Source organism: Neophocaena asiaeorientalis, unplaced genomic scaffold (genome assembly GCF_003031525.2).
Source record: "Neophocaena asiaeorientalis asiaeorientalis breed wild unplaced genomic scaffold, Neophocaena_asiaeorientalis_V1.1 scaffold70, whole genome shotgun sequence".
Lineage (NCBI taxonomy): Eukaryota > Metazoa > Chordata > Mammalia > Artiodactyla > Phocoenidae > Neophocaena > Neophocaena asiaeorientalis.
In genome coordinates, this window is record NW_020175410.1 from 1,121,872 (window position 1) to 1,149,528 (window position 27,657).

Genomic DNA, 27,657 nt, shown 5'->3' on the forward strand with positions numbered 1-27,657 from the left:
CAATGAGTGTTTACTACATCTGTATTTATAAGGGATGATTCATTTTATTAAGTATTTATGGGTTGAAATGATTAGAAGTTAATAAATTAAAAATAATTTCAATATTATATGTGTTTTAAGCTTCTTTAATGTCATACTTTTCAAGGGAAACTGAATGGTACTCTGATTGTTACCTTTTATATTATTTTGCAGGTGCAATTTCTTGATTATGAATCAGTACCATTTGGTCAGAAAATGGAAAACCTAATGCAGATTAGAGAATTTGCCAAAGAAGTGAAAAAAAGAAATATTTTATTATATGGGCTTCTCGTATATTACCCACAGGTAGGTAAAATGTTGGTCTCTTCAGATTGTATGTTTTTTAGACTACAGTTTTATTGGTGGGAACCTGATTTTGTTAAGAGCAAAGAAATATTAAAAAAAAAATTGGGCTGGTAAATTACTTATCTATTCATGTTCTGCAGCAGGTAGAAACCCTTGAATCTAAGGGAAAATTAAAAATCAAAACAAGTGTTTTGATTAGGGGGAAAAAAAAGATGAAAATTGACAAAGATCTCACACTAGGTAGCCCACATAAAATTGCCAGATATGCAGAGAAAAATACAGAATCCCCAGTTAAGTTTGAATTTCAAATAAATAATAATTTTATTTTTAATTCCAATTTTGGAATTTGAAATTTGAATTTCATATTTAACTGGACTCTTGTATTTAACTGGCAACTCTAAGGTCACAATCTTAGCTGTTTGTATAATTTAAAGTTGTTTATTCCTTTAATGCTGTGCTAAAGATGTTGGTAATCAAGACTTTAATCATTTGAAAGCAGTGGCTGGCATTTGGGTTACATGAGGGCATGGTATTTTAACTAGACAAAAACTCTTACTGGCGCTGTCTTTTAATAGCAAGTTACTTAAGCTGAAGGCAAAATGAATTAGCATTCTAGATTCTTTGTGCGGAGAAATGCTATTTAAATCAAACTGTTTGGAGAATCTGTTAGAGAAGATGGCTTTGCCCTTTGTGCATAGATACCTTTCATAGAACTTGCAGAAAGTTTCATGGTGTCTTAGAGCTGTACCACATAGGAGTCAAGGAAGTAAGATAGTCAACTGCTTTTGTTTCTAGTGGTCTGGAATAAAAGTGATTTGGTACTATATGGTTGATGAATTACAGCTATTGTTTATGAAATATTTAAGGTGCCTTTTTAGCTTGAAGGTAACAACATTTCTTTTGAAACAAATGGATTTTCGTTGAATATAAGGGGCATCTTTTAGCCAGTTCCTTGGTTTTCTTTAACTTTGAGGTTGTTTCCTCTGCTTCTGACATAGACAAGCATGACCTGCAGTTGGTCCTAAGGACAAGGCAAAGTTTAGTTCACTTAGGATCATGGAATTGTAAAATGTTAGTGCCATATGGTTCCTGAAGTAGCACAACCAAGGCCTAAAGAGAGACATATAGTTGCCCAAGGACATAAAACTGGCAGAGTAAGAATAAGAACTCAGGTCTGTATCTTCCTTCAGGAATGTTTCCTCTTCAATATTGTCTTTGGTTGTACCCTAGATTAACGTGGTGGGAAAAAGAAATCAGTTATTTCTCTTGTGCCATGCAAAGGAGTCATGGACTAATGCTATGCTATACAGGTATAAAATAGTGTTCACTCAGGAAAGCCTCAAAAGCTGGGGAATGGTAGAGCACACACAGTTCTGGACCTCTCTTTGTCCTATGATTTAAACTAAGCACAAAGGGTCTGTAGCTGACTTTCTAGTGGAGGGTCTGGTTGCCAGTTGAAATGGAGCATGGAAGTTCAGAGAAAAAGTATGTTTTAGCGTAAGTATGTCCCAAATGTTACATGGACCATATTTGCACAAAAAATTCTTTATCGTTATTCTGAATTTCAAGTATAACTGGGCATCTTGTGTTTTATTTGCTAAACCTGGTAACACTTGTAGAGTTCATATTTACATAAAAGTATTCATTTTTTTCACACTTGACATGTTCTACCCTTTTATGGAATGGAGTACGGTGAGTATCTATGTGACTCTGTACCTGTGAAGGCTCCCTGATTGGAAAAGTAGCCTTGTTGAAAAGCAGGAGCCCTTGCAGCCCACTGCTTGGTATCTGACTGCTCTTTTTAAGCACACTTGAACCTGCTAAGCCAGCTGTCTACTAAGTTACCGAAAGTGGAAAAAGGTGGTCCTGCAAGCCCTTCAGGATATGTCTCTCATTGCTTTAGGATGCAAAGATAGCTTACTTAGGTGTTGCTTGTCTCTTCTTAACATTTCAGTAATGACGTTTCAAGTATGTGAAAATGTTTAAAATGAAAGGTTTACTTTTGTCCTTAAAGACACAGATGTGAATTGACTTTTACTAGCCCAACACACTGTCCAATACATAATTCCACCTTAAAGAGCATTTACTAAGAGATCCTGGGATGTTTGTTAGATATGCCATTAAAAAAGAGCTGTGGTTAAAAAATTGGAGAGGCAGCAGTGAATAGAGTTAAACGGACTTCTTTAATGAGGGCTTCTCACAAATCCTTAATAAACTGATGAGCATTTCATATCTCCAACCTGGGGACAAGGGCTATGCCATTTTCCATTTTCTCCTGTAATCCTTTAACCATAGATAAATCATGGGACTAATGTTCCCTAAAAGAAACTTTGAGAAACACTCCTCACAAGTATACCGTTAAGTAAAGAAAGCACTACCTCTGTACAGTCTTTTTCTACTTCAGTACTAATTTTTCCATTTAGTTAAAGCAGTACTTCTAAAATTGAGTGCCTACTTGACACTGCAAACACCAGGGATATGAAGATGTATAAGGTGGAGCTTTCATTCACTGTTAGTGAAGAGTGTTGGTCTGTGCTTTCCACTGTGCTGTGAGATACAACTTTTTGTAATGTTCATACACTGGACTTGTTCCCTAAATCTAATTCATCTCTGTAAGAGCCATTAGGTGTTTTGTAGGTAGTTATTGTGTACGCTCCTAAGTGTCTGAACAGTGAAACCTTTCTAGATTTTTTTTAAAACCATTTTTTATAAGACACTAGCATCAGGTGCCTGTTCTTTGGATAGGTTTTCACTTTATTGATAGCCCCTCCTTGGAAGAGAGAATGTATTGAATTGACGTCTGTATCTGTGTTACACATATGTTCTTTCTGGCTTAAAGAAAACCTCCCTTGTTATGTATGTGATATTTCTGTTAATGCAGATAGTCTTGATATTTGGCCGCACCTTCACAGTGTTGATGTATATGATGTTTATAGTTAAATAGAATTACGTAGGCTTTTTTCTTTTTAAACACATGATGCTATTAAACCTCTGTTTGTGTTTGTATAGAGTTCTTTTACACACATGTATAGGAGTTTTTGTGTTTGGCAATTTTAAGCTGATTAGTTTTATTCTATTATTTCAGTCTTTCATTGTCTTTTTTGATCTAGATTGTAGCATATGATTAATTAGCTATAGTTTCTTGCATCATATAATTTACAAATTAGATGTCATCTATATTTTGTATATACCTTTAAGGAAAAAATAGATTTGGATAAAGCTAAGGATTGATTCCTTCCTTAGTATCTGTAAATGTTCTACAATGTTGTCTGTGATCAATTACTGATAATTTAATAATTCAGTCACTGACAAATGCATCTAATTTTATAATAGCTCAACTCAATTTCTCCATATTTTCTTTAGTGATATAAGAAACTTTAACAAATACTTTACAACTCTAGATAAGCTTTATGTGTGTGTTTTTTCTACCTTTGAGAGAGATTATTTGCTAAATTATTGAATATACTAGTTTCTTATCTATATCACCATAGTAAGGCACTTAACTATTTTTCCCAAAATTGACTTTAAAATATTCTAGTGGCCTCAAAAAATTAATAATTTAAAATGAGCTCTTCGTGGGTAGCTTAAACTTAGAGTTATAGATCAAGTGACAGGCTTCACTGTGTATATATATGTATCTATACATTTATATACACACACGTATATAAATATAAGTAAGAAATATTTGACCATAGTATAAAGTTTTCTAATGTTATCATCCAGTTTTCAGTTCCTCAAGTTGTAAACAAATCAGGAAAGATTTGAAATTTATGCTCTAGACTAGAAATGTAGCATAAAGCTTGCCTTTACAATTTGTTGAATGAATTTAAATCAGGTCCTATCCCTTTTTAAGAAATACCATACAAAAATAACTATGAATAATTAAAACCAGTTTTTATAGTTGAGTCTATATAAAGGATCTTAGTCCCTTTTTATGTGTTACTTTAAATAATTCTATGCATAAAATATTATTCTTCATCCTGTTAATCCAGCTTTGTTATGCAAACCATCATTGAGGTCCATGATATAAAATTATGTGTTTGGGGAACATGTTTTAGTTATTTGAAAATCTGTATCTGATAATATGGCAGTGAACATATACAGACTTAGTATTTCTGTCATGAGCTGTTCAAGCCAGTAGCTTACAGTTTACAGTCTTAATTTTGTTGAAATCTAAAATATTTTTATGATAACTTTGTTTTTTAAGGCAAATATTTGTGAGTTTACATTTTAAAATAATATTCCTTAAAACTGTGATAGTAAGTAAACTGTTTCCCTGAGTTCTGTGAGCCATTCAAGAAGTGGATTGTAGGAACCCGTGACCTATATAGCTTGTTGGTCAAAAGTACAGATGGCATCCGAAGTAGAAGTCAGCCTGGTGGGACTGAGCCCTTAAGCCTGGGGTGTGTGGTCAGTGCTAACTCCAGGTAGTGAGTGTCAGAACTGTTTAGTGTGGTAAATATAAAACACACATTTGGTGGCAGAAGTGTTGAGAACAGAAAAACAATCTTTAGGCCAGTATAAAACTTGCTGTATCCATTATCTACCCAGTCCCACCGGAGGTTTTCCAAATTGTGGACATTCTTTCAGCTTAGGCACCTAGTGAAAATGTTGTGAATCAGTGTCCCCAGCAAAGTAACAGTGAACATGTAGCATGAAAAAGAAATTAGACTCCGTTGTCACTGTAATACAACTTAAACTATACTGACCGTTTTACAGGTAAAATGTCTAGGTTACAACGATATTATTCCTTCGATTAGTAACTTATTTGTACAGACATTACAACATTGAATAATCCACTCAGCTGATTTTTGCACTCAGCTTTACTTATCCACCGTCTTCACAAAGATATCATGAGACATCTTATTAGGTATTTTCCTGAAGTCCAGATCTGAGATTTGTACAGCTGGCCCTTGCTTGAGTAATCTACTGGTATTCTCAAAGAAAGAAATAAGTGTAACTTGTTTAAATGAACATACATTCGACCCCACTAATAAATGATTGATTTTCTATGCCAGTAGCTTTTTAAACACTTTTAAAACCTCTTAGAAAAATCCCCAGCTGACAATATTATAGTCACCTGAGGAATTAAATATACATATTCCTAGTCTGTACCTCCTTGGCTCTATTTGAAGAGATCAGGGATATGCCTGGGGCTCTATGTTTCACAAGCTCAAACTGTGATGAAAGATTAGTATGAGCCAGATTTAAATGACTGATGCAGGTCAGTGGTCCTTCATTACACTGGCATGTTGGAATCACTGATTTCCCTTTGTAATCTGTGTAGGACTGTCACATCAGTGGAAGCTCTGATATACCAGGTGGTATAATAGAATGTTGATTAAGTTTGGTCAGGTAGTGAAGAATGGCCATTTGAATAAGTTTCTCAGGTAACCGAAATCATGTCTTCGTGTTCATTAAGGACAACTGTTCTAAACACTCAAAAACTCTCAGTAAAATAGGGCAGTTATATTGATAAACATAATTAGTTGGAAACAAAAAAAGTGTATAACTGATTGTTTAAAAGACGGATTTTGAAAAGGTATTTTGTAGCTTTATAGAATTAAGAGTCATAGAACCAAGATTGGATACTAGCTAGCCAGGAACAGTACAGTTAACAGAAATGCTCAACCATCCTGTGGGACTGTGCTAAGAAAAATGCCTCCCATCCCTGATTCTGCTTATATAATATGCTAGGGGACCATGGGTAGGAACTCTACCATAGCTCATCCGTAAAATGAAGAGTCTCTTCCCTAGATCTAGTCTCCTTGTTCTGGCACCACTTCCACCTTCTAAGTCTCCTCCATGTGCATAATAGAATCTATAGAATTATGCTACAGAATCTGGGGAAATATAGCTTGGTTTTTTCTCTCTAGTCTCTATAGCGCAGAAATGAAAGATGGGCTATGGTTAGGGAAGGCATTGCTTGCGCCACTTCACAATATCAGCCCCATCTATGTTATAGAATCCTGTCTTAGGTTGGAATGAAATCAAACAGAGCACCTTTAACATGTGTTTACATTCAAGGGCTTGTTATTTGTCTATATCCAGGCTTTCCATATGGTGTCTGCCACAAATATACATTTTTAAATACAATTTTGCATATGAACTTTTATAATAATAAAATTTGCAAAGTCTATAAAATTTATCTCTAGCAGTTTTGTATTTAATCTGTGCATTTTATGTACTCAGGGCTTTAGAGATGAGTCGCACAGGTTCATGGTTAATGAGTTTCCTAAAATTATTATAACTGATTATTTCTTACATTGAATTAGTATCTTCCCCTTAACTGCAAAACAAGGTATATGACCCTAAACAAGGGATATAAGTTTTCTAGGCCTTGGATTCTCCATTTTAAAATGCAGAAGTCAGAACTTCTGTTTGAAAGCGTTTGTCGGATGAGAAAGAGGAGACACAAGAGGTGTGCAGCCTGTGTCATGTGGTACCATCAACCATCTCTCACTCTGACACGGGAATTCTAGAACTGGGCTTGGGTTTTCTTTCCTCTCCCTATGTGGCCATAAACTTCACCTATACTATTATTTCCTTTATTTTATTCAGAATTACTCATTGTGTATTTTGTTCTAGTTCACAGAGGGAACTGTTCTCTTTTTTTTGTCAGACACCTTAATAAAGTAGAAGACAAGGGTGGTGCCTTAGTCTGTTCTGCTGCTATAGCAGATACCATAGGTTGGAGGCTGGAAGTCTGAGATCAGGGTGCCAGCATGCTTGAGTTCTAGGGAGTTCTTGGTTGCAGAGCGCTGTTTTCTTATTGTATGCTCACAGAGCAGGGAGAGGGTGAGACCTCTAGAGACCTAATTCTATGGATGAGGACTCCACTCTGATGAGTTATCACCAACTGAAGGTCTCTCTTCCTAATAGCGTCACGTCACGTAGGAGTTAGGATTTCAACATATGAATTTGGAGGAGGGGCACAAAGATTCAGTCCATGACAGGGAAGGAATTAACATCCATTAGGGAAAGGTTAAGGGAAATATTAAATATGTTAGCATGTCAGGAGTATGTGCTGTTTATTATCTATTCCTTATCTTCTGTCTCCTTTTTACTGTCATTTTACTGGGTTTGATACAGTGGGAAACAGGACTTTTGAAAGCAATAGTTGGCTTAGTGTTTTTGTAAGATGGGGCCATTGGAAAGGACTACATCAGGCAGAGCTACAGAAAACAAGTCTTGAAGAGGTCAGGGGTAAAACAGGGGAGCGCCTTACCTTCTCCCTGCTCCTGAATGCCACTGTTTGCTCTCTTCCTACAACTACTGCAGCTCTGGGAGGCATATAGAAAAAGGAGGAAAGTTACCAAAGCAGTTCTGTAATTTTTTGTTTTTTAAAAAACAATTGTAAAAGACTTATGAGGATCTTTTTATAAACCTCCAAAACAGGATGTGAAATGGTGAAATGAAGTTGTTTGGCAAAACATTAAATTAGATAAAGATGTGTAAATTGTTCTTCTGTCCAAAGTGTAAGCAAGATCTCTCTACTTGATGAGTTAAGTACTATTGTCTTTCTCTGTTGTATGGGTTTTGAAGGTTTTGTGTGTACTATAAAGGGCATCCAGAAAATGTTCTTGACAATGAATCTCTTTGTAATTACTTCAGGTAAATTCAAAATAAAACATTAAGAACTATATGAACAGGTCCAACTGCTCTCGGATACCTTTGTGCCAAAAGATCTGAATTTGTAGGATGCAATTTACACCAGTCTTTCCTCTCAGATGCACCCCATTTGCTCTGTGTTCTTAGCCTCCAAGTATGTGCGATCACTTGGAGAACAAATAGGTGCATGCTATCAAGTAGCAGAACACAGGTTTGTTTTTAATGAAAATCTTCGGGGAGATTAGACTTAAAACTCTACTCCCTGCAGTGAGCAGTTACTTGGAATTTAGCTGAATTATTTACTAAACTCACATTACTTTCCATGCCATCATACGGCATGTACACCAAACACGCAGCACCAAATCTGTTTACAGAAACCCATAATACCCTGTTCAGAGTAATCAGGCTTTTCAATGTGGGAATGTTGATGAGACTAAATATTTTTCACTTTCAAATTGTTTTGGCTTTTATTATTTAGATTTAGTCATTCTTTGGGAAAATAGGAAGGTTATGAAAGATAATGTCTCTTCAAAACTGTGTGTTTGATGTAAAATAGCTAGCTAGTGGGAAGCAGCCACGTAGCACAGGGAGATCAGCTCGGTGCTTTGTGACCACCTAGAGGGGTGGGATAGGGAGGGTGGGAGGGAGATGCAAGAGGGAGGTGTTATGGGGACATATGTGTATGTATAACTGAGGCACTTTGTTATAAAGTAGAAACTAACACACCGTTGTAAAGCAACTATGCTCCAATAAAGATGTTAAAACAAACAAAAAAACAACTGTGTTTGAAAAACTGAAACTATTTTCAGGGAGTTTGGTTAGCTTACTTGGCAGACTCATCAGAGAGAGTAGCAATAAGCTATTATACTTAGACATATCTAAATGGAATGGATTATTACTTACAAACTTCTGCTACAGAGCTCTCCTTCATTTTTTTGAATAAAAAAAGCAAAAGTATGAATGAAAAAGACCATGGGAAATTCTTAATGAACTAAATCCTTTGAACAATGTATTAGCTAACTATCACTGCATAACAAATTATCCCAAAACTTAGTTGCTTAAAACTACATATATAATGTGACAGTCTCTGTGGGTCTCTGGCTCTGGGTCTTTCTCAAGGCTATAGTCGTCTCAAGGCCACACTGAGAATGATCTGCTTCCTAGCCACTTAGCTGGCTGTTGAAAGGATTCAGTTTCTCTGGGCTGAGTCTTCAGTTCTTCACAAGCTCATGGTTGGAGGCCAGCCTCTATTCTTTGTCATGGGGGTTTGTCCATAGAGCATCCCACAATATCAGAGCAAGCAAGAGAGAGAAAACAAAGACACAAGTCACAGTCTTCTGTAAACATAATCACCAAGTGACATCCTGTCACTTTTATTGTATTCTGTTCATTGGAAACAAATGACAAAGTTTTACCTACACACAGGGAAGGTGATTTACATAGGGCATGGCTACTAGTAGGTAGTGATCGCTGGGAGCCATATCAGACGCTGCCCACCACAATAATACCAGAATGCTAATATTACAGCCTAAAAATTATATTTCTTGCTACCCACTCCAAGCAAAGCAAGGGGTTTGTAACCTAAATAGGGCCAGAAATGTGTTAAGGTGAAAAACATGCACATAGATTTTACATATATATATATATATATATACACACATACATACATACACACGTACATATGATTACACAAACTTACTTTTTTCTTGGCACTTGAATAGAGTAGTAACAGCTAGAGACAGTATAGCAGGGAAGTGGGGAGCCAACGAAATGGAAGCTTAGTTTTATGTTATCTACAATTTTAAAAAGCTTGATTTAGGTCAGATCCACATCAAATAAATTAGGGAGCATATATTCATAGATAGGCTCTGTTATTTCAGTTCAGGTTAGTGAAGCTAGTATTACAAAATAATTGCTATAAAACGGTGGCTTTGCATTTGAGGGAGTTGAGACTCATTACAGTGGAGCTTATAACCCAGAAGTGTTGTGTCTCAGAGGCTTGAAAAACAGTTTCCAGGAAACAGAGTTGCTGTAGTAAGTCAGGAGAACTAGAAATTAAAAGAAGCCAGTGAATCTCACAACTGGAATCATTTTGGTACTCTTTAGGGAAGATGTGTTTGTGGACTTGTAGAAAGCATTGAGAAACTTCATTGGGCGTTATCTGATTTCCTATAAACTCTTTCTCCAGTAAAAACTCCTGTCATATTACTAACATCAGTGAAAAGTTGGAAATAGGATCTACTTCATTCAATACCCAAATTCTGATATTTTAACTAATGAAATAGAAAAAAAAAATAGGCATGGCAAATAGGTTGAAAGAACAAACTGAGTAATTATTCCGTGGGAAGTGGAGAGTTTCCTAATGCATGTGGCATTATTTCAGCCCTTTGAAATAAAACATGTTGTATATATATATATACTGTTCACAGCAGTTTTATGTAGAATTTCCTTAAATAACATTAGAGGGAGGGAGATATCTTTCTCTGTTTATTTTCATTTTATGTAACTCTAATTATCCAAACTGCAGAAGCAGCTGTACAAAGAACTCTAAAATTGCAGTGTTTAACTGAATCAAGTGGAGAGAACATGATGTGTATGCTAGAGGACTTGAAAACATCAAGCAGAGTGGGAAGTGAAACTAGATAGAAGTAATGTGAAGTCAAGATAATAAAGATTTAGCATTCAAAGCCAATTGCAATAAGTCTGAATACTTAGAAATATTTGGGGCCTATTATTGACTTTTAGATATTGCGTGTCATTTAGATTAAGGGTAACGTTTCCAAAATCTGGGACTGTCTAAGGACCATGTTCCAGGAATGAGAGTTGGTTGTACGTAAATTCCTTATTTTCTGCCCTAAACCATCAGGATTTAGAAAAGATAATAGTTTGTAAATTTAGAACATGTGTTTATTGTCTCTGAGAATCCTATCAACATTTCTGATTATGAACACAAAGGAAATATAGAGGGACCTTCTCCACTGAGAGTCAGGAAGCTATGAGTAATGTTTGGCATAAAGATTTGTGTATAGAAAACAGTGAAGTTTATTAGTTTTCCATCCATCTCATTACTCATCTTTGACAACTGGTAAGGAAATATATTTTAATTAAGCTTCAACTTTCTGTTACTGAATGCATAATGGCAATTATATACTAATGCTATTAGGAAATGAGTTGGTTTAATAACAAACATATCTACAATCACTCTTTTAGAATCTGGATTTTAATGGGCAGAAAAAGCACAGATGTTTTACAAAGACACCATTCATGATTATTATTATGCTTTGGTCAGTGTTTATATTTTGTATGTTTCTAATCACTATATCATGCTGAAATCCTATATGACGAAGAATATAAGGAAAGAATGTTCAAGAGTACCACAGATAATTTACCATTTTTTTCAGCTAAAATAATTTATTTTAATCTTTTGCATTTTTACTCTATTTCCTTTTTAAAAATACGATTCTCCGTGTGTATTTATGGCCTAAAAGCTTCTGAATCGTAATAAATTTCAAAACTAGGCTACAGATCTTCTGCTATATGGACAGATTTTTTACAAGGGGATTCAGGAACACAAGAATTTAACGTTTATTATAGGACATGCTGTACTTTTTTTATTGTTTACCACAAAGACTTTTTCATTAAAAGATTCAAAGAGAGGAAATTTAATTTTTGTTCATAGGCTTGCAAGCTGAAATTTGGGCAATATGAAATGTATTAAAATAGAGACCATTAAAGTAATCTATATACCACTTACTGGTAGTATGTCCTTACATTTGGTTTGTAGGTTTGAGCCAATCTTATGCTCTATTCTTGATAGTGAAGTCAGTTAAAAAAATTGATTCTCTAGTGAGGATATGCTGCTTTGAACAGATACCAACTACCAAATATCAAGTTACAGGCAAAATTATTAAATGTATAAATGTACAGATTTATGGTTTTCTAATGCATCTGTATTATACTGTATGTTTCTAGTTCCTTTCTAGTGAAAAGTCAGGCCATTTCTTATTTGTCTACTGGGTACATATCTTTGATTCTGACTTAATCTGTTTAGTTTTGAATTTTAAATAGGAATAATAAATTTTGCTCAATATATGTATATACGAGGGTTTAAAATAATTGTGCTGTATTCTTCATCATCTTAGTCCTTTTATACCTTTATTAAATTTTTGACTTCATATTTAAGATGTTTTGATGCAATTAAGGATTTAGGCTCTTCAGGGAGGGTGGTCTCTTCTCCCTCTTTTAAGAAAGTCCAGCATTAACACAACATTATTAGTACTCTTTTGACCTTCAAGAGAAGAAATAGGCTAAAAACCTAGATAAGGAGTTGCTAAAAATCTAGTTACTGAATTCTCAGGTCCAGCCCATGATGAGAATAGGCATGACCCCTAAATCTAATTTTTTAGATGGAGATGTTACAAAATTAAAAAAAAAATACATACTGATCATAGAGCAACAATTAAAACACTCAGTGGCAAACATTTCTGAACGTTGATAGCAATTTCTATAATGAAGGCATTGCATTTACACTAAAAAATAACCAGTTGAACAACTATATAAATGACTGGGAAGCAGCTTAATACTTTTCAACAAATGACCTGGTCAGTGTGATTTCAAAAAGCCTCAGTCATATTTTCCAAAGTCGTGCTTCTTCTTTTATAGTTACCGTTTTTCTCATAACCTAAAAGAACACCAGGCTTTGCCAGCACCATCACAAGAACGTGAGTTTTCTTCACAAATATACTTTCTCAAGTCAAGTAGATCATAAGTGAATGCTTCCTACCTTGCCTCAAATTTTTACTGAGTGTTTTAAGGCCTTGGGAAGAAAGACAAGGTTTGTGGGTTGTTTTTTATTTTTAAATATGTGCAAGGCCTTTTGTAAGGCATCTTGAGGAAGTCAAATGGTGGCTGAGACTTGACCTTCACCCTCAGGGAGAGGTTTTACTGAAGGAACTATATCAGGTTAATTAGATGTTAATTAGATGTTATAAATAACTTTTGCTTTTTAGAGCTTAATTATTTCCACAGGTATGTGTTTCCCAGTGGTTAGCTAAGCAATAACAAACGTGGCCCTTGTGGTAAGTTCATGACAATAATGGCTTTGGCCAAAATGTTCATTTGTTTTTTTCCATGAGATGGCTCTAGTAGCGCTTACTTGTCTTTAACTTCATTCAAAACAATTTTATTAGCTTGTATTGTGACAGCTGTCATATTAGCATGCATTTTAGAAGAAACTTATCAAAATTGATGAATTTTTGTATAGTCATTTTAATACTGAAGATGGGAGAAAACAACATTTTTGGCATATTATGCTTTATTATTTCAAGAAAGGTAAAAACACAAGTGAAACACATAAATCATTTGTGCAGCGTATAGAGAAGGTGCTGTGACTGATGGAACATGTCAAAAGTGGTTTGTGAAGTTTCGTGCTGGAGATTCTCACTGGATGATGCTCCACGGTCGGGTAGAAGAGTTGAAGTTGATAGCGATCAAATCAAAACAATAAATTGAGAAGAATCAACGTTACACCACGCGGGAGACAGCCAACGTACTGAAAATATCCAAATCAAGCGTTGAAAATCATTTGCACCAGCTTGGTTATGTGAATCACTTTGATGTTTGGGTTCCACATAAGCTAAGCGAGAAAAACCTTCTTGACCATATTTCCACATGCTACTCTCTACTGAAACGTAACAAAAACGTTCTGTTTTTAAAACAAGTTGTGATGAGCAATGAAAAGTGGTTACTGTACGATAATGTGGAATGGAAGAGATCGTTGGGCAAGTGAAATGAACCACCACCACCACACCAAAGGCTGGCCTCCATCCAAAGAAGGTGATATTGTGTATATGGTGGGATTGGGAGTACTCTATTATGAGCTCCTTACGGAAAACCAAACAATTAATTCCACCAAGTACCGCTCCCAATTAGACTAAACGAAAGCGGCAGTTGATGAAAAGCGTCCAGCGTTAGTCAACAGAAAATGCATAATCTTCCATCATGATAACGCAAGACCGCATGTTTCTTTGATGACCAGGCAAAAACTGTTACAGCTTGGCTGGGAAGTTTTGATTCATCCGCCGTATTCACCAGACATTGCACCTTTGGATTTCCATTTATTTGGGTCTTTACAAAATTCTCTTAATGGAAGAAATTTCAGTTCCATGGAAGAATGTAAAAGGCACCTGGAACAGTTCTTTGATCAAAAAGATAAAAAGTTTTGGGAGGATGGAATTATGAAGTTTCCTGAAAAATGGCAGAAGGTAGTGGAAGAAAACGGTGCATATGTCGTTCAATAAAGTTCTTGGTGAAAATGAAAAATGTGTCTTTTATTTTTACTTAAAAACCAAAGGAACTTTGTGGTCAACCTAATATTTTGCCTTTTGCCACCGGCATGGCTGGTTCTGTGGAAGTCTGTATCTTCTAAAACCCTATATATTGCACTTGAGATTACAGATCTTTTCAGCTAGTGTATCTTTGGGACTTTATAAGAAAGCATATGTGCTAAGGTAAAATAGGAGAGAGCTATCTTGTTTAAGCCGTTGAGAATAGTGAATTTCCTGGCTGACTAAAATGTACAGTAAAGAAAAATAATCAGTAAAATTCCAAAAACCTTACCAAGTTTTTATTTTTTTTAAATCTTAGAAAAGTTTGAGAAATTACTAAATTTGTTTCTACTGTTATAGCTTCTATAGCTTTAACGAGGTGTATGAAGAAGGGGAATTTTCCTCTCCAGGACATTTCATATAACTCTTAAGTGCTAAACTCAAGTGGAAATTTTAGAATTCTGTAATTGTTTCATCAGGTATCTAAAGTTTGACTTAGATACGGTGGCTAAATTACTGCTAGCTCCTAGCTTTCTCAGTCAGAGTTTAAGTTGGTTTATACTTTTTGGATATGAATTTGATTCAGATTTCCCTTTGTCTCAGTTCAAATATCATGTATTATGTCTAATATGATATCTTAGATGGGAAACATGAAAGTTGTTAGTCAAAATGCCAAATTCACTAAGATTTTTATTTTAAAAAAGAAAACGTAGACTATGCAATGTTTGCAAATTATAGAATTGTAACTTAGGTAAATAGATTGATAATTTTTAATGAGCTGGAAGATAAACATATACTTGCCATAGTTTGTTATATAACATAGAACTGTGAATTAATTTCATCTTTAAATTTTCAGTTACCTTAAAATTTTGAAAATAGTGATATTTTGTCTCTGAAACATATTATGTATTAATAAATGTGTATAAATCTACTTTACGCAGCTTTCTGTTAATGTATAAATTTCAGTATTTTGCTTCCTGAACAAATTTTATGATCATTTCAAACCTTAAAAAATGCAGCATTTATGTCAGTTTCAACTAAGTTTACTGGAGGCACGATGGATTTTTAAGCCAGTTGAATTAATTGGGGAACTAATTGGCCTATCAGTTGGGAAATTTTAATTGTAAATGTCAGAAACAAAACACAAATCGCTTTAACAATATAAATGAAAAATTCAAGTTCATGGCTTTATGCATTATAGGACCCCAGATGCTCAAGGGGGAGACTGCCTCTTTCTATTGTCTGTCTCTTCTCCACCCCTCTCTATACCCAATAACTTGGGTCTTTATTTTCATGTGGTTTTCTGAATAGTATCAAACATAAGCACCAGCTGCTGCAGGTCTATATTCTGTAAGTTTAGTAAACTCAGTGTAAAGAGAATATCTATATCCTAGTATCTTCAACAAAAGTCTTGGCTCTCATTTTCATTAAGCTTATTTGTAAAACGTGTCTTTATTTTCTGATTCAATTACTTTGGCCCATGTAGATGTTCATTTTATTAACCAGGCCTACTTCATATGCCCACCTTTGGAGCCAGGTTAGCTCACCCAAACTACATGGATGAGTACAAGGGTTGGGTGCATTCCCAAAAGAAAATTGTGGTACGATTCCCCACAGCATGGGGGACAGGCTGGACAGGCTGAAATGATAGATTATTAACTACTCACGTTATGGACTAAATGTTTGTGTCTTCTCCAAATGCATGTGTTGAAATCCCAGCCGCAATGTGACAGTATTAGGAGGTGAAGCCTTTAGGAGATAAGTGGGTCATGAGGGTAGAGACCTCATGAATGGGATTAGTGCCGTTATATTCTATAACATGTGAGGATACAAGCAAACCAGGAAGTAGGTTCTCACCAAACACTGGATCTACCTGCACCGTGATCTTGGACTTCCCAGCCTCCAGAACTGTGAGAAATAAATATTTGTTGTTTAAGCCACCCAGTCTATGGTAATTTATTATAGCAGCCTGAACTGATACAATTTTTAATTTGGGAAATTTTTCTATCTTAGTAAATGTGTAAGATAAAGACACAAAATATTTGTGTCCACATGATGTTAATTTGGGTGCTTGTTTACTAATTAACTGTGGAATTATAGAATATCAGATTTTTAGGGGACCTTAAAATGCAGGTAGTCAGACTCTTCTTGAAATATTACCAACTGTAGTTATTTTTAGCCACTTGTGAAATGCACTGTAAATTATATATTGCTAAAATATTGTTCCACTGTTTGGAAAACATTGACTCTGAATAATGAAAATAGCCACTATTTGCCTCATCTTCACTCCACCGTGCTCCCTAAGAGAGGAAGGAGAGGTTAGGTCACTTTCTGAGCATCACTCTTTGTTTTTGAGGCAATGGGAGGAAATGGGTTGAAAACGACTGTTCTATCGCATCTCTCAGCCTTGCCATAATTGTCTTTTTCTAGAAGAAAAAATTAGAGCTTTCATGTATTTATACTGTTTATCTAAACGCTTAGTTTCAGTTTCCTTTATTGTATTTTTTTTTCCAGATGTGATTTGTATTTTATATATATTGACCTTCCCTTTTCCCACCCTGGTCCTCACCATCACCTATCATACTTTTTCTCCATAGCAATTTAACACAGTCTGCGCACAATGCTCTTGTTTATATGTGCTTATTACCCATCTCACTCACCTAATATGTGAACCCTAAAAAGGCAGAGATGTGTGTGTTTATGTGTATGTGTGCGTTTTAATCTAGTTTACTGATTTAATTCCAGTATATGGATTGGTGCCTAGTACAAAGTAGGCCCTTAATAACTATCTGTTGATATACTAACATGTACTGTGCGAAAATGAACGTATACTTGCACATATTGTCAAAACATAATAGATTTGAGTGGTATCCTTACCTTTCTGATTTAAAGTACCGTCATCCCTTGGTATCTGCAAGGGATTGCCTCCAGGACCGCCTGCAGATACCAAAATCTGTGGGTGCTCAAGTCCCTCATATAAATTGCCTGGTACAGGTGGCCTTCTGCACCCATGGGTTCAGCATCTGTGCATACAGAGGACCAACTGTGCTATACTTCTCTGATGCTTTCTGTTAATGCTGCCTTCCTGAAAATGTGTAAACTATGAACAAAAGAGGGTTAAGCCACACTTATGTTATCAGTTGAATTTATAGAGGTAAAAGTTTTAATAAACTCCAAATTGTAAGTCAATATCATTCATAAACATGAGTGCCAATTGGCTTCTCCCAGGGACTCAGAGACAGTTTGTTTTTAAAAAGCCCACTACAATAATTTGCCATGTATTCAAACTAAAGAAAAATATTATCTCAAAGTTGGAATAAAAATATGTGATAAAATTGATAACTAGGTCATGATAAATTCTTAGCAAACTGAGGGTAGAAGTAAAATTTCTTAACTTGCTAAGTGATATACCAAAAATTTAAAGCAAACATCAAACTTAATATGTATTGGGAACATTGCCTTTAAAATAAAGAACATGAAAGGAATGGCCCCGATCACCATTTCTGTTCAACCTTGTTCTGGATGTCCTAACTAGCACAGTAAGACAAAAGAGAGAAATAAAAGGTTTAAAGGATTGGAAAGTAAGAAACAAACCTTATCAGTATTTGCAAATAATATTATCTTAGTAGAAACCTTGAGAATCTGCAGACCAATTTTTAAATTTAAGAACTCAGGAAAGTTTTGCATATATAATCAACATACCAATAAATTTTTATTTCAACATAAGAACAAACAGAAACTTCAAATGCTATCTTTTATTAAATAGAATTAATACTAAGTGGTGGGTGTGTATTCCTTTGATCTCCTTTCAGCTTACAGGGTCTATAATTACCCTTAATTCATTTACCTTACAAAGAATTTGATTTCTTAGTGTATTTATATGTTGAAATTATTTATCTTCATTCTAAGACATAGCTCAAAAATATTGAGAAGAATGTTTAGAAAAATATAAAAGCAGAAATTTTTAAATTAATTTTTTATTGGAGTATAGTTGATTTACAATGTTTTGTTAGTTTTTGCTGCACAGCGAAGTGAATCAGTTATACATATACATACATACTCTTTTTTTTTTTTTTTTTTTGTGGTACTCGGGCCTCTCACTGTTGTGGCCTCTCCCGTTGCGGAGCATAGGCTCCGGACGTGCAGGCTCAGCGACCATGGCTCACGGGCCCAGCCGCTCCGCGGCATGTGGGATCTTCCCAGACCGGGGCACGAACTCGTGTCTCCTGCATCAGCAGGCGGACTCTGAACCACTGCGCCACCAGGGAAGCCCCATACATACTCTTTTTTAAGATTCTTTTTCCATATAGGTCATTAAAGAGTATTGAGTAGAGTTTCTGGTGCTTTACAGTAGGTCCTTATTAATTATCTATTTTATATTTAGTAGTATATATATGTCAATCCCAATCTCCCAATTTATCCCTCCCCCCTCTTCCCCCTTGGTAACCATAAGTTTGTTTTTTACCTCTGTGACTCTATTTCTGTTTGGTAAATAAGTTCATTTGTACCATTAAAAGCAGAAATTAAAAACCATGAAAAAAACTCTTTGAGTTGGAAGAGTTCAGCAATAACGTGAACTGTTAAGCAATAATGGCTTTTTATATCTATTTTCTAGACGTTTTTGTTTCAGGTTTCTTCAAGCTTTCTCACTGCATTATCATGTGAACAATCATTGCCTGTTAGGTACCTGTTTTATTGCTTAAGGGAATTGATGACATGCCAATTTATTAATCTTTCACAATATTAGGCATTTAAATGTACGTGATATTTACATTTTGAAAAGCCGTGTGATTTTACTTTTAGCAAAATTTCTGCAGAAAAATTTTAATAGACTTATAAGACATCTTAAGATAATGATAAAGTAGCTGCATCTTGATTAATTCAGTGGTGTGTAGAAATCAAATTAGGCATCAACTTACATTTTTAATTGAATCTTTAGGCCTCAGATTATTCTTTTTTTTTTTTTTTGGCTGCGTTGGGTCTTTGTTGCTGCACATAGGCTTTCTCTAGTTGCGGTGAGCGGGGGCTACTCTTCGCTGTGGTGCGTGGGCTTCTCTTGTTGAGGAGCTCAAGCTGTAGGCGCACGGGCTTCAGTAGTTGTGGCACACGGGCTCAGTAGTTGTGGCTCACGGGCTGTAGAGTGCAGGCTCAGTAGTTGTGGTGCACGGGCTTAGTTGATCCACGACATGTGGGATCTTCCTGGACTAGGGCTTGAACCCGCGTCCCCTGCACTGGCAGGCGGATTCTCAACCACTGTGCCACCAGGGAAGCCCCCTCAGATTATTCTTGAACTCCATAAGTGTTTTGAATTTGTAGGAATATGAATGCCATGCAGAAAATATTTAATGCAGATCGTGTTCATACTATTTCTAGATGTCTATTTTAAATGTAGCTATTCCTGTGATTAAATACTGCTCTTGAGGTAAGAAAAAAAAAATATTTTTTAATACTGTGTAGATCTGAGGTTTGTGCATTAACCCTTTCAATTTCTAGTGTGAGAGAATGCTTTTCAACATCCATAACATTTAACAGTTTATAGTTATGCTGAGGCATTCATTTGAATTACTGTAACGGTGAGAAATATGCCACTTAGTATGTATTGAAGCATAGCCAGTTTGCTTCTTGCACAAGAACTCATCTGAGGTGGTAGAAATTCATTTATTTGTAGAAAAATAGTAATGTCCATAGAAGGAAAGGCATTTCTTTTGGAAGTTGACAGAGCTTAAGGTGATAGTTTCGGAATAAATTAGAGTGAGCCGTCTGGTTGCTTGGGTCCATGAAATTAACAAAATCTGGATACCAGAAACACCATGAATAGATCTACATTAATGAATTCTCTAGTCAATACAAAAATAGTTCATCAAGTAAGAAAAAAATCTTTCCTGGAGTTTAAAAAAAAATTCATGCTTTGAATATATGCTCAGGAAATACACAAATTCTACTTGGAAAAGTGATTGAAGAGAATTTTATTTTAATGGTAATATGAAAATAATTTTAGTGTGTGCTCACAGGATTAGTGTTGTCTTTGTTTCTCTTGGCTCATTCTGCAGAGTTGCAGCTTAGATTCATACTAAATGGTGTGTGTATGTTTATAGAATTGGTAGAAGACTTAAGGGCATCAATTAAATATTCTAGTTCTTTAATCCATTTTACTGGGACCGTTTTGTGCTATGATGTTAAACGAGATTTTAAACATTAATTAGGGTCTTTGGACATATTCTTTATACATATCAAAGGCACTACTGTCAAAGATTAAAAAAAAACAGACACTAGCTGAAGCTATGAAAACAGATTTTATTCAGTAGCTACTGACTGAATACTAGGAGGAACAGTTGAGTTCCATTCGATTTGTGTTTAGGTGAGTGGGCCTTTTAAAGGAAGAATGAAGGAGTGGGGAAGAGCTGAGAGAGTGCGCATCAAGTGAGAAATAACAGAAGGTTGGTCAGTATAAATGTGACGAGGCCAGCTGTGTCTGTCAGCTGGCCATTACTAAACTTAAGATTCTGTCCTCCCACAGAGTCTGGGAGACCAAAGCCCTATCCTTCCTGATGATTACATTTCAAAGGAATGACTGAGTTTCTTGAGAAAGATCCTCTTGACTTGTAGGAGATACATATACATCTCAAAGGGACCAAGAAAAGATTCACAATTTTAAGTCCTTTTTAGTAAATCCTCTGAAGGGTGGTCAAGGGCTTATCTGGTATTTGCTGGAACAAACAGTAAATTCTACTGGCAGTGGTTTTTTTCCCCCGGGGTTAGGGTTATCCTGGGGACAGGGCCGTAGCACTGTTAGAAGTTGTGCTAGAGTTTTGTCATCTCTTAGTGCAGAGGTTTGGGCAGAGTCTTCATGTGCCAAGAGTTCTGCAGTTCTCATGACTTTATATTATACAAAACTCAAAAGGAAAAAAACCCCTAATTTTCCAGTAGAAAATAGAAAATTTGACATCTAAAGGAATGAAGGAGATACTGTCCTGAATTGAAAGTTTAGTTTTTTTGCATGTGAGACAATGCTAAGGTTTACAGATGTGTGTTTTCTTTTAAAATTTTGTTTTTTGTTTTTTGAGAAAAAGTGAATTCAAATGGTTTTAAACTTAAACCGTATACAGTAGTACCCAGCGGAAAGCCTTCTACCACAATATCCACACCAGCCTGGTTCCCATCTGCTACCCTAACAGTAGCATCTGCCCTTCTTGGGTGTGTGATTTGGTTTCATAACTAGGTTTTCTCTTCTGTACCTGAAAGCTTTCTTCAGATTCACAGTGGTGGTGTCATGGTGTAGGTGTGTCACAGTCATCCTGTTTACCTTATTCTGTTTGACCTGGCTTTAGGTAGGTTTTTGTTTTTCTTTTAAAGTAATGACAGATTCCAGAAACCCAATCCAGAATATCAAACCAACTCTTAGGTATTGGGCCTGTATTTTTATTTATTTATTTTTAAACATCTTTATTGGAGTATAATTGCTTTACAATGGTGTGTTAGTTTCTGCTTTAAAACAAAGTGAATCAGGTATATCTATACATATCTCCCCATATCTCTTCACTCTTGTGTCACCCTCCCTCCCACCCTCCGTATCGCACCCCCTAGGTGGTCACAAAGCACCGAGCTGATCTCCCTGTGCTATGCGGCTGCTTCCCACTAGCTATCGATTTTACAATTAGTAGTGTATATATGTCCATGCCACTCTCTCACTTTGTCCCCGTTTACCCTTCCCCCTCCACATGTTCTGAAGTCCATTCTCTAGGAGGTCTTCGTCTTTATTCCTGTTCTGCCCCTAGGTTCTTCAGAACCGTTTTTTTTAGATTCCATGTATATGTGTTAGCATACGGTATTTGTTTTCCTCTTTCTGACTTAGTTCACTCTGTATGACAGAGTCTAGGTCCACCTACCTCACTACAAATAACTCAATTTCATTTCCTTTTATGGCTGAGTAATATTCCATTGTATACATGTGCCACATCTTCTTTATCCATTCATCCGATGATGGACACTTAGGTTGCTTCCATGTCCTGGCTATTGTAAATTGGGCTGCAGTGAACATTGTGGTACATAACTCTTTTTGAATTTCTCAGGGTATATGCCCAGTAGTGGGATTGCTGGGTCATATGGTAGTTGTATTTTTAGTGTTTTAAGGAACCTCCATACTGTTCTCCATAGTGGCTCTATCAATTTACATTCCCAGCAACAGTGCAAGAGGGTTCCTTTTTCTCCACACCCTCTCCAGCACTTACTGTTTGTAGTTTTTTTGATGATGGCCATTCTGACCAGTGTGAGATGATACCTCATTGTAGTTTTGATTTGCATTTTTCTAATGATTAGTGATGTTGAGCATTCTTTCATGTGTTTGTTGGCAATCTGTATATCTTCTTTGGAGAAATGTCAGTTTAGGTCTTCTGCCCATTTTTGGGTTTGTTTTTTTGATATTGAGCTACAGGAGCTGCTTGTAAATTTTGGAGATTAATCCTTTATCAGTTGATTCATTTGCAAATATTTTCTCCTATTCTGAGGGTTGTCTTTTGGTCTTGTTTATGGTTTCCTTTGCTGTGCAAAAGCTTCTAAGTTTCATTAGGTCCCATTTGTTTATTTTTGTTTTTATTTCCATTTCTCTAGAAGGTGAGTCAAAAAGGATCTTGCTGTGATTTATGTCATAGAGTGTTCTGCCTATGTTTTCCTCTAAGAGTTTTATAGTGTCTGGCCTTACATTTAGGTCTTTAATCCATTTTGAGTTTTTTGTTTGTATATGGTGTTAGGGAGTATTCTAATTACATTCTTTTATATGTAGCTGTCCAGTTTTCCCAGCACCACTTACTGAAGAGGCTATCTTTTCTCTACTGTATATTCTTGCCTCCTTTATCAAATATAAGGCGACCACATGTGTGTGGATTGATCTCTGGGCTTTCTATCCTGTTCCATTGATCTATATTTCTTTTTTTGTGCTGGTACCATACTGTCTTGATTACTGTAGCTTTGTAGTATAGTCTGAAGTTTGGGAGCCTGATTCCTCCAGGTCCATTTTTCTTTCTCAGGATTGCTGCTTTTTTTTTTTAATGGGTTTTCCCAACTGTGTTGTCAGATGAACAAAGTGCTATTGTGTTTCACTAAAACATGATTATCATCATTTGGATAATTAACAAGATTGGCATATTTTGTGTATTAAAATAATGTACATCATTAGGTTATGAGGAGACTTGTTACTATGAAAATAGCAGCAAAACTCTATGAGTAATCTAGGTGTTCACAGTCTTTGCTGTTCTGGAGAAATGAAACTAAGAGTGATGGCTGTTTTCCTGTGATCAGAAAGTTTGATGTGATAGTTACAGATCTTCTCCCTTGATCGGTGAAGATGGTTCTTTTGTTAACTATGAATGAATTCTGGAATTCTTTGCAGATGCTCAGGCTTGAGACTCTGTATCTTTGAAATTCAGTCTGCCATGTTGTTTGGAAAACACCACTGCTTTTCTCTTGACTGTATCTACAGCATTTCTTTTCTCAGCTTAAAATAACCCCTCAAACTCTCATTGTATACTCGTTTTTTTTTTTTTTTTTTCTTCTGCCCATGCCTAGGTGAGTGAAGCTGCTAAATGAAGGGTATTTGTTAAAATAAGCCATTCATGGAGTATGGGAAGAAGTGTGACACTTTTTGAGCACTGCGTGTGCTAGGCACTTTCATATATACTCTCATTGAAACTTCAGAGAAGTCTTGTGATGTGGGTGGTAATAGTTCCACTGTACACTGGTGCAAAATCCCAGGCCCAGAAACTTAAGTAACTCCCCATACCATAAGCTAATAATTGGCTGAGCTGGATTTGGACCTCATGTGTACCACACTGTTCACCTTCCCAGTGAGGTTTTTGTAGAAGGGCTTTTTAAATTAAAAAAAAAAAATAATAAGATTACATACACACCCTCTAAAATGTTAAATTACTAATATTTAGTGGACCTTTGATTTAGCAGTTGATATTCTTATTCAGGGTACTTTATGATCCAACCTTCTCTTCTTGGCTATTTAGGGATGGGGGGCTGCTGGCCATGGAGGTTGGCAGGGTCTTTCCTTGACTATGGCATGTGAATCAAAAGAATCCTGGCCTGGGTGTTCTTGGAAACCCAGAACCAGTCTTTGTCTTTAGTTTTTACAGAGGAGTAAAGAGCAAGCAATGCAGGTGAAGCAAATGGTCTGTTTCCATGGAGTGGTGAGAGTGGATGTGCAGAGGTGGGATATGGAGAGCAGAGCCTGAAGACACTGCCTGAGAAAAAGTCCTATCAAGGGGAAGAGGCTGTTTACAGTGGAGCCCTCACAGTATTGTTGCAGGGAATAGAGTGGGGTGGGAGAGGATGGTCACATCCCAGGTTATGTCCAAGTCCCTAGGACGGCCGCCAAGTGTGGGTTCTTGGCTTCACACAGGAAAGAATTAAAGAGTGAGCCATAGTAAAGTGAAAGAAGGTTTATTCAGGGAGATAAATACTCCACAGACAGAGTGTGGGCCATCTCAGAAGGCAAGAGAGGCGCCAGGGTACGAGGTGGTCAGTTTTTATAGGGGTGGGTAATTTCATAGGCTAATGTTTAGGAGGATTATTCCAACTAGTTTGGAGAAGGGGAGGGGATTTCCAGTAATTGGGCCACTGCCCACTTTTTGGCCTTTTATGGTGGGCCTAGGAACTGTCAGAGCACTGGTGGTTGTGTCATTTAGCATATGCTAATGTTTTACAGTGAGTATAATGAGACTCAAGGTGTAGTGGAAATCAGTTTCCGCCATCTTGGACCTAGTTGGTTCTAACCAGTTTATGTCATTTCCTCAGCAGCTCTGTCATTCTTTTAAAGGTTGTGCCCTGCCCCCTTCCTTTCTCAGACCTGCCTTGTGGCTGGAATGAAGTTAAGGACTTCCTAGGACTTTTTCTGCATCATTTTAAATGTGGGAGGCTGAGGCCATTCTCTGCTCTTCTGGGAAACGTTCCTCTCGGTGCAGTTGGATCTGATACTGGCTGTGGCATCATCAAGGCCTAGATAGATAATTTCCTGACCTGGGCTACCTTGATCAGCTGCAGGTGGGGCTGTATTAGAAAAACAGTTTTAAGTTTTCAGAGAAACAGAATAAAAGTTTAAGTTAGTTTAAAAATTAACGCTGTTAAAAAAATAAAGCAAAGTCTCTGTGGATATACTTGGTTCCAGAAGGAATTGTTCTTAGATGCTTGCTGTGTTTCACTGCCAGAATTGGCTTATTAGTGAGATACATTCCAGAGAACACTAGGGAGCCAGAGCACGGTTTTTCTAATAGCATTCACCTTAATTATCTGCTTATCTTATCTTTGCTTTCAGGGATCATTGTATAACTTGCTTTGTTTGGGGTTGTGCTCCTAATTGTGTCTTATAAAGAAGGTTGTAAACAGTGTTTTTCATGCCCTTTTTTTTTTTTTTTTTTTTATAATTTGCCCCCATGAGTCTTTGTGGGGGTGAGGTAATAATAGTGCTGGTGCAGGAACGCATCAGGGTGATCTGGGGAGATGTCTCAAACTGCAAAATCTCTATTCCAGTCTCTCACCCCACTGATTCCCAGATGCCACCTCCCCAAAAACATTCCTGGAAAATATGCCATATTCTTTAAGCGCCCCCCCCCCAAAAAAAAAAACACCAGAGAGAAAACAAACCAAAAGGTTTTAAACTCACAGAGCATAATTTCCAAGTTTGCATAAGTGTCTTAGTATTAAGGTGGATCAGACTACTGACTACTATTCAATCTGGTCATCTTGTCTGTGGTATCCTCTTTATCTTGACCTTAAGGGAAAAAGTATACCTTATAATCCTGCAACTCAGTTGATTAAAAAAAATAAAAACAGACACAGAGAAACAAAAACTTATTCATGAAAAGTGCAGCAAAATAAAACATGTAAGAAGTAAATCCAAAATTAGTTTTCTTTTTTGCCTAGCTTGTTCTGTGTGGAGAAAAATTTCCTATAGATTTTTCTCTTTTCTGATAAAACAGTTATATGTTTGTGTTGACAGATGGCTTGTAGCTCCATGTTGTGCTACTTTGTTAGAAGCCTTGTAATCAAATTTAGGGAAAGGTTAAGAGGCAAAAAGGATGTGGATAGACATTGGTAAGGGAACTTGAGACTTGAGAAATAAGCATGAACAAAAGTGTGTATGTATATGTATAAAATCTCCTTGAGGAGGGCTTCCTTGGTGGCACAGTGGTTAAGAATCCGCCTGCCAATGCAGGGGACACGGGTTCGAGCCCTGATCCAGGAAGATCCCACATGCCATGGAGCAGCTAAACCCGTGCGCCACAACTACTGAGCCTGTGCTCTAGAGCCCGCGAGCCACAGCTACTGAGCCTGTGTGCCACAACTACTGAAGCCTGTGCGCCTAGAGCCCGTGCTCTGCAACAAGAGATACCACTGCAATGAGAAGCCTGTGCACAGCAATGAAGAGTAGCCCCTGCTTGCCGCAACTAGAGAAAGCCTGCGTGCAGCAACAAAGACCCAATGCAGCCAAAAACAAATAAAGAGAAAAAAAATTAGTTCCTTTAAAAAAAAAAATCTCCTTGGGGGCAGAGTAGGAGTGGTCTATAAGAGTCCAGTGAGCCCTCCATATTCTACTTGGACAGAGTGGGCTCCATATTCTAGAAGCCAGAGATAAAAGTCGACTTTTAGAAGTCACTTGGAGAAGGCCCCTATGTTGTGTATCTCAGGACAATAGTGTTGTGTCTGGACAGTGAAGACCTTGGTTCACAGTCCTCGCTGCTTTACAGCATAGCTTAAAAGCCTAAATTAGATTTCCTCCAGGTAAAATCCCGATTTGATTTAAAGGCCAGTTTGTCCCTTTCTATCATCATGGTTCCCCATCTGCTTGCTAATGTTTTTTTTACATAGGTGAACAGGTGTTTAATTCTATTATTAAGGCTTAGATTGCCTGTTCCTGCTAAATTTTACCATAGATATATTTCAGTTTTATTGAAATCAATCAACAACAAAGTATGAAAACTCAGATTCACTGCTGTTTGGTTGAAGGAGAAGAAAGCTGGTATTGGTGGTGAAGAGGTTGGGAGAGTTCTAAATTCCAGAAGAGAGAAGGGGAGAGAATCCTGCATAAATGAAGAAGAAAATGCTGGATGAATTGGCCCGGTTCACACCGAGGGGAGAAGCACATGGAGGAGTTGCACCTTGAGATCTCTGTGTCCTGCCTCTGCAAAAGCAGTGCTACTGCACTGATTTATAAGGACTGTTTTTAAAAAACAGGATTGACATTTGACATCTTTTATAATTATGGCATTTATACTAGAGTGTTTATTCCACTTCTTCCTAAGCTTGTAAGAGCAGCAACATAAGATATAAAATTATCATCATAAAGTTTGTATTTTTTGATCTATGGGAGACTTTGTGGTTGAGAGCATTAGTGTATCAC

General features: G+C 36.5%; 1 protein-coding gene across 1 annotated transcript in view; it reads left to right on the plus strand.

Annotated features, from left to right (window-relative positions):
• The window catches only part of CRPPA (CDP-L-ribitol pyrophosphorylase A), a 297,097-nt gene that overhangs the window by 171,568 nt on the left and 97,872 nt on the right, over positions 1-27,657 (plus strand). Inside the window, exon 9 of the mRNA XM_024767102.1 lies at positions 193-324. Coding sequence (XP_024622870.1) covers positions 193-324 — 132 coding nt within the window. The remainder of the gene's footprint in view (positions 1-192; positions 325-27,657) is intronic.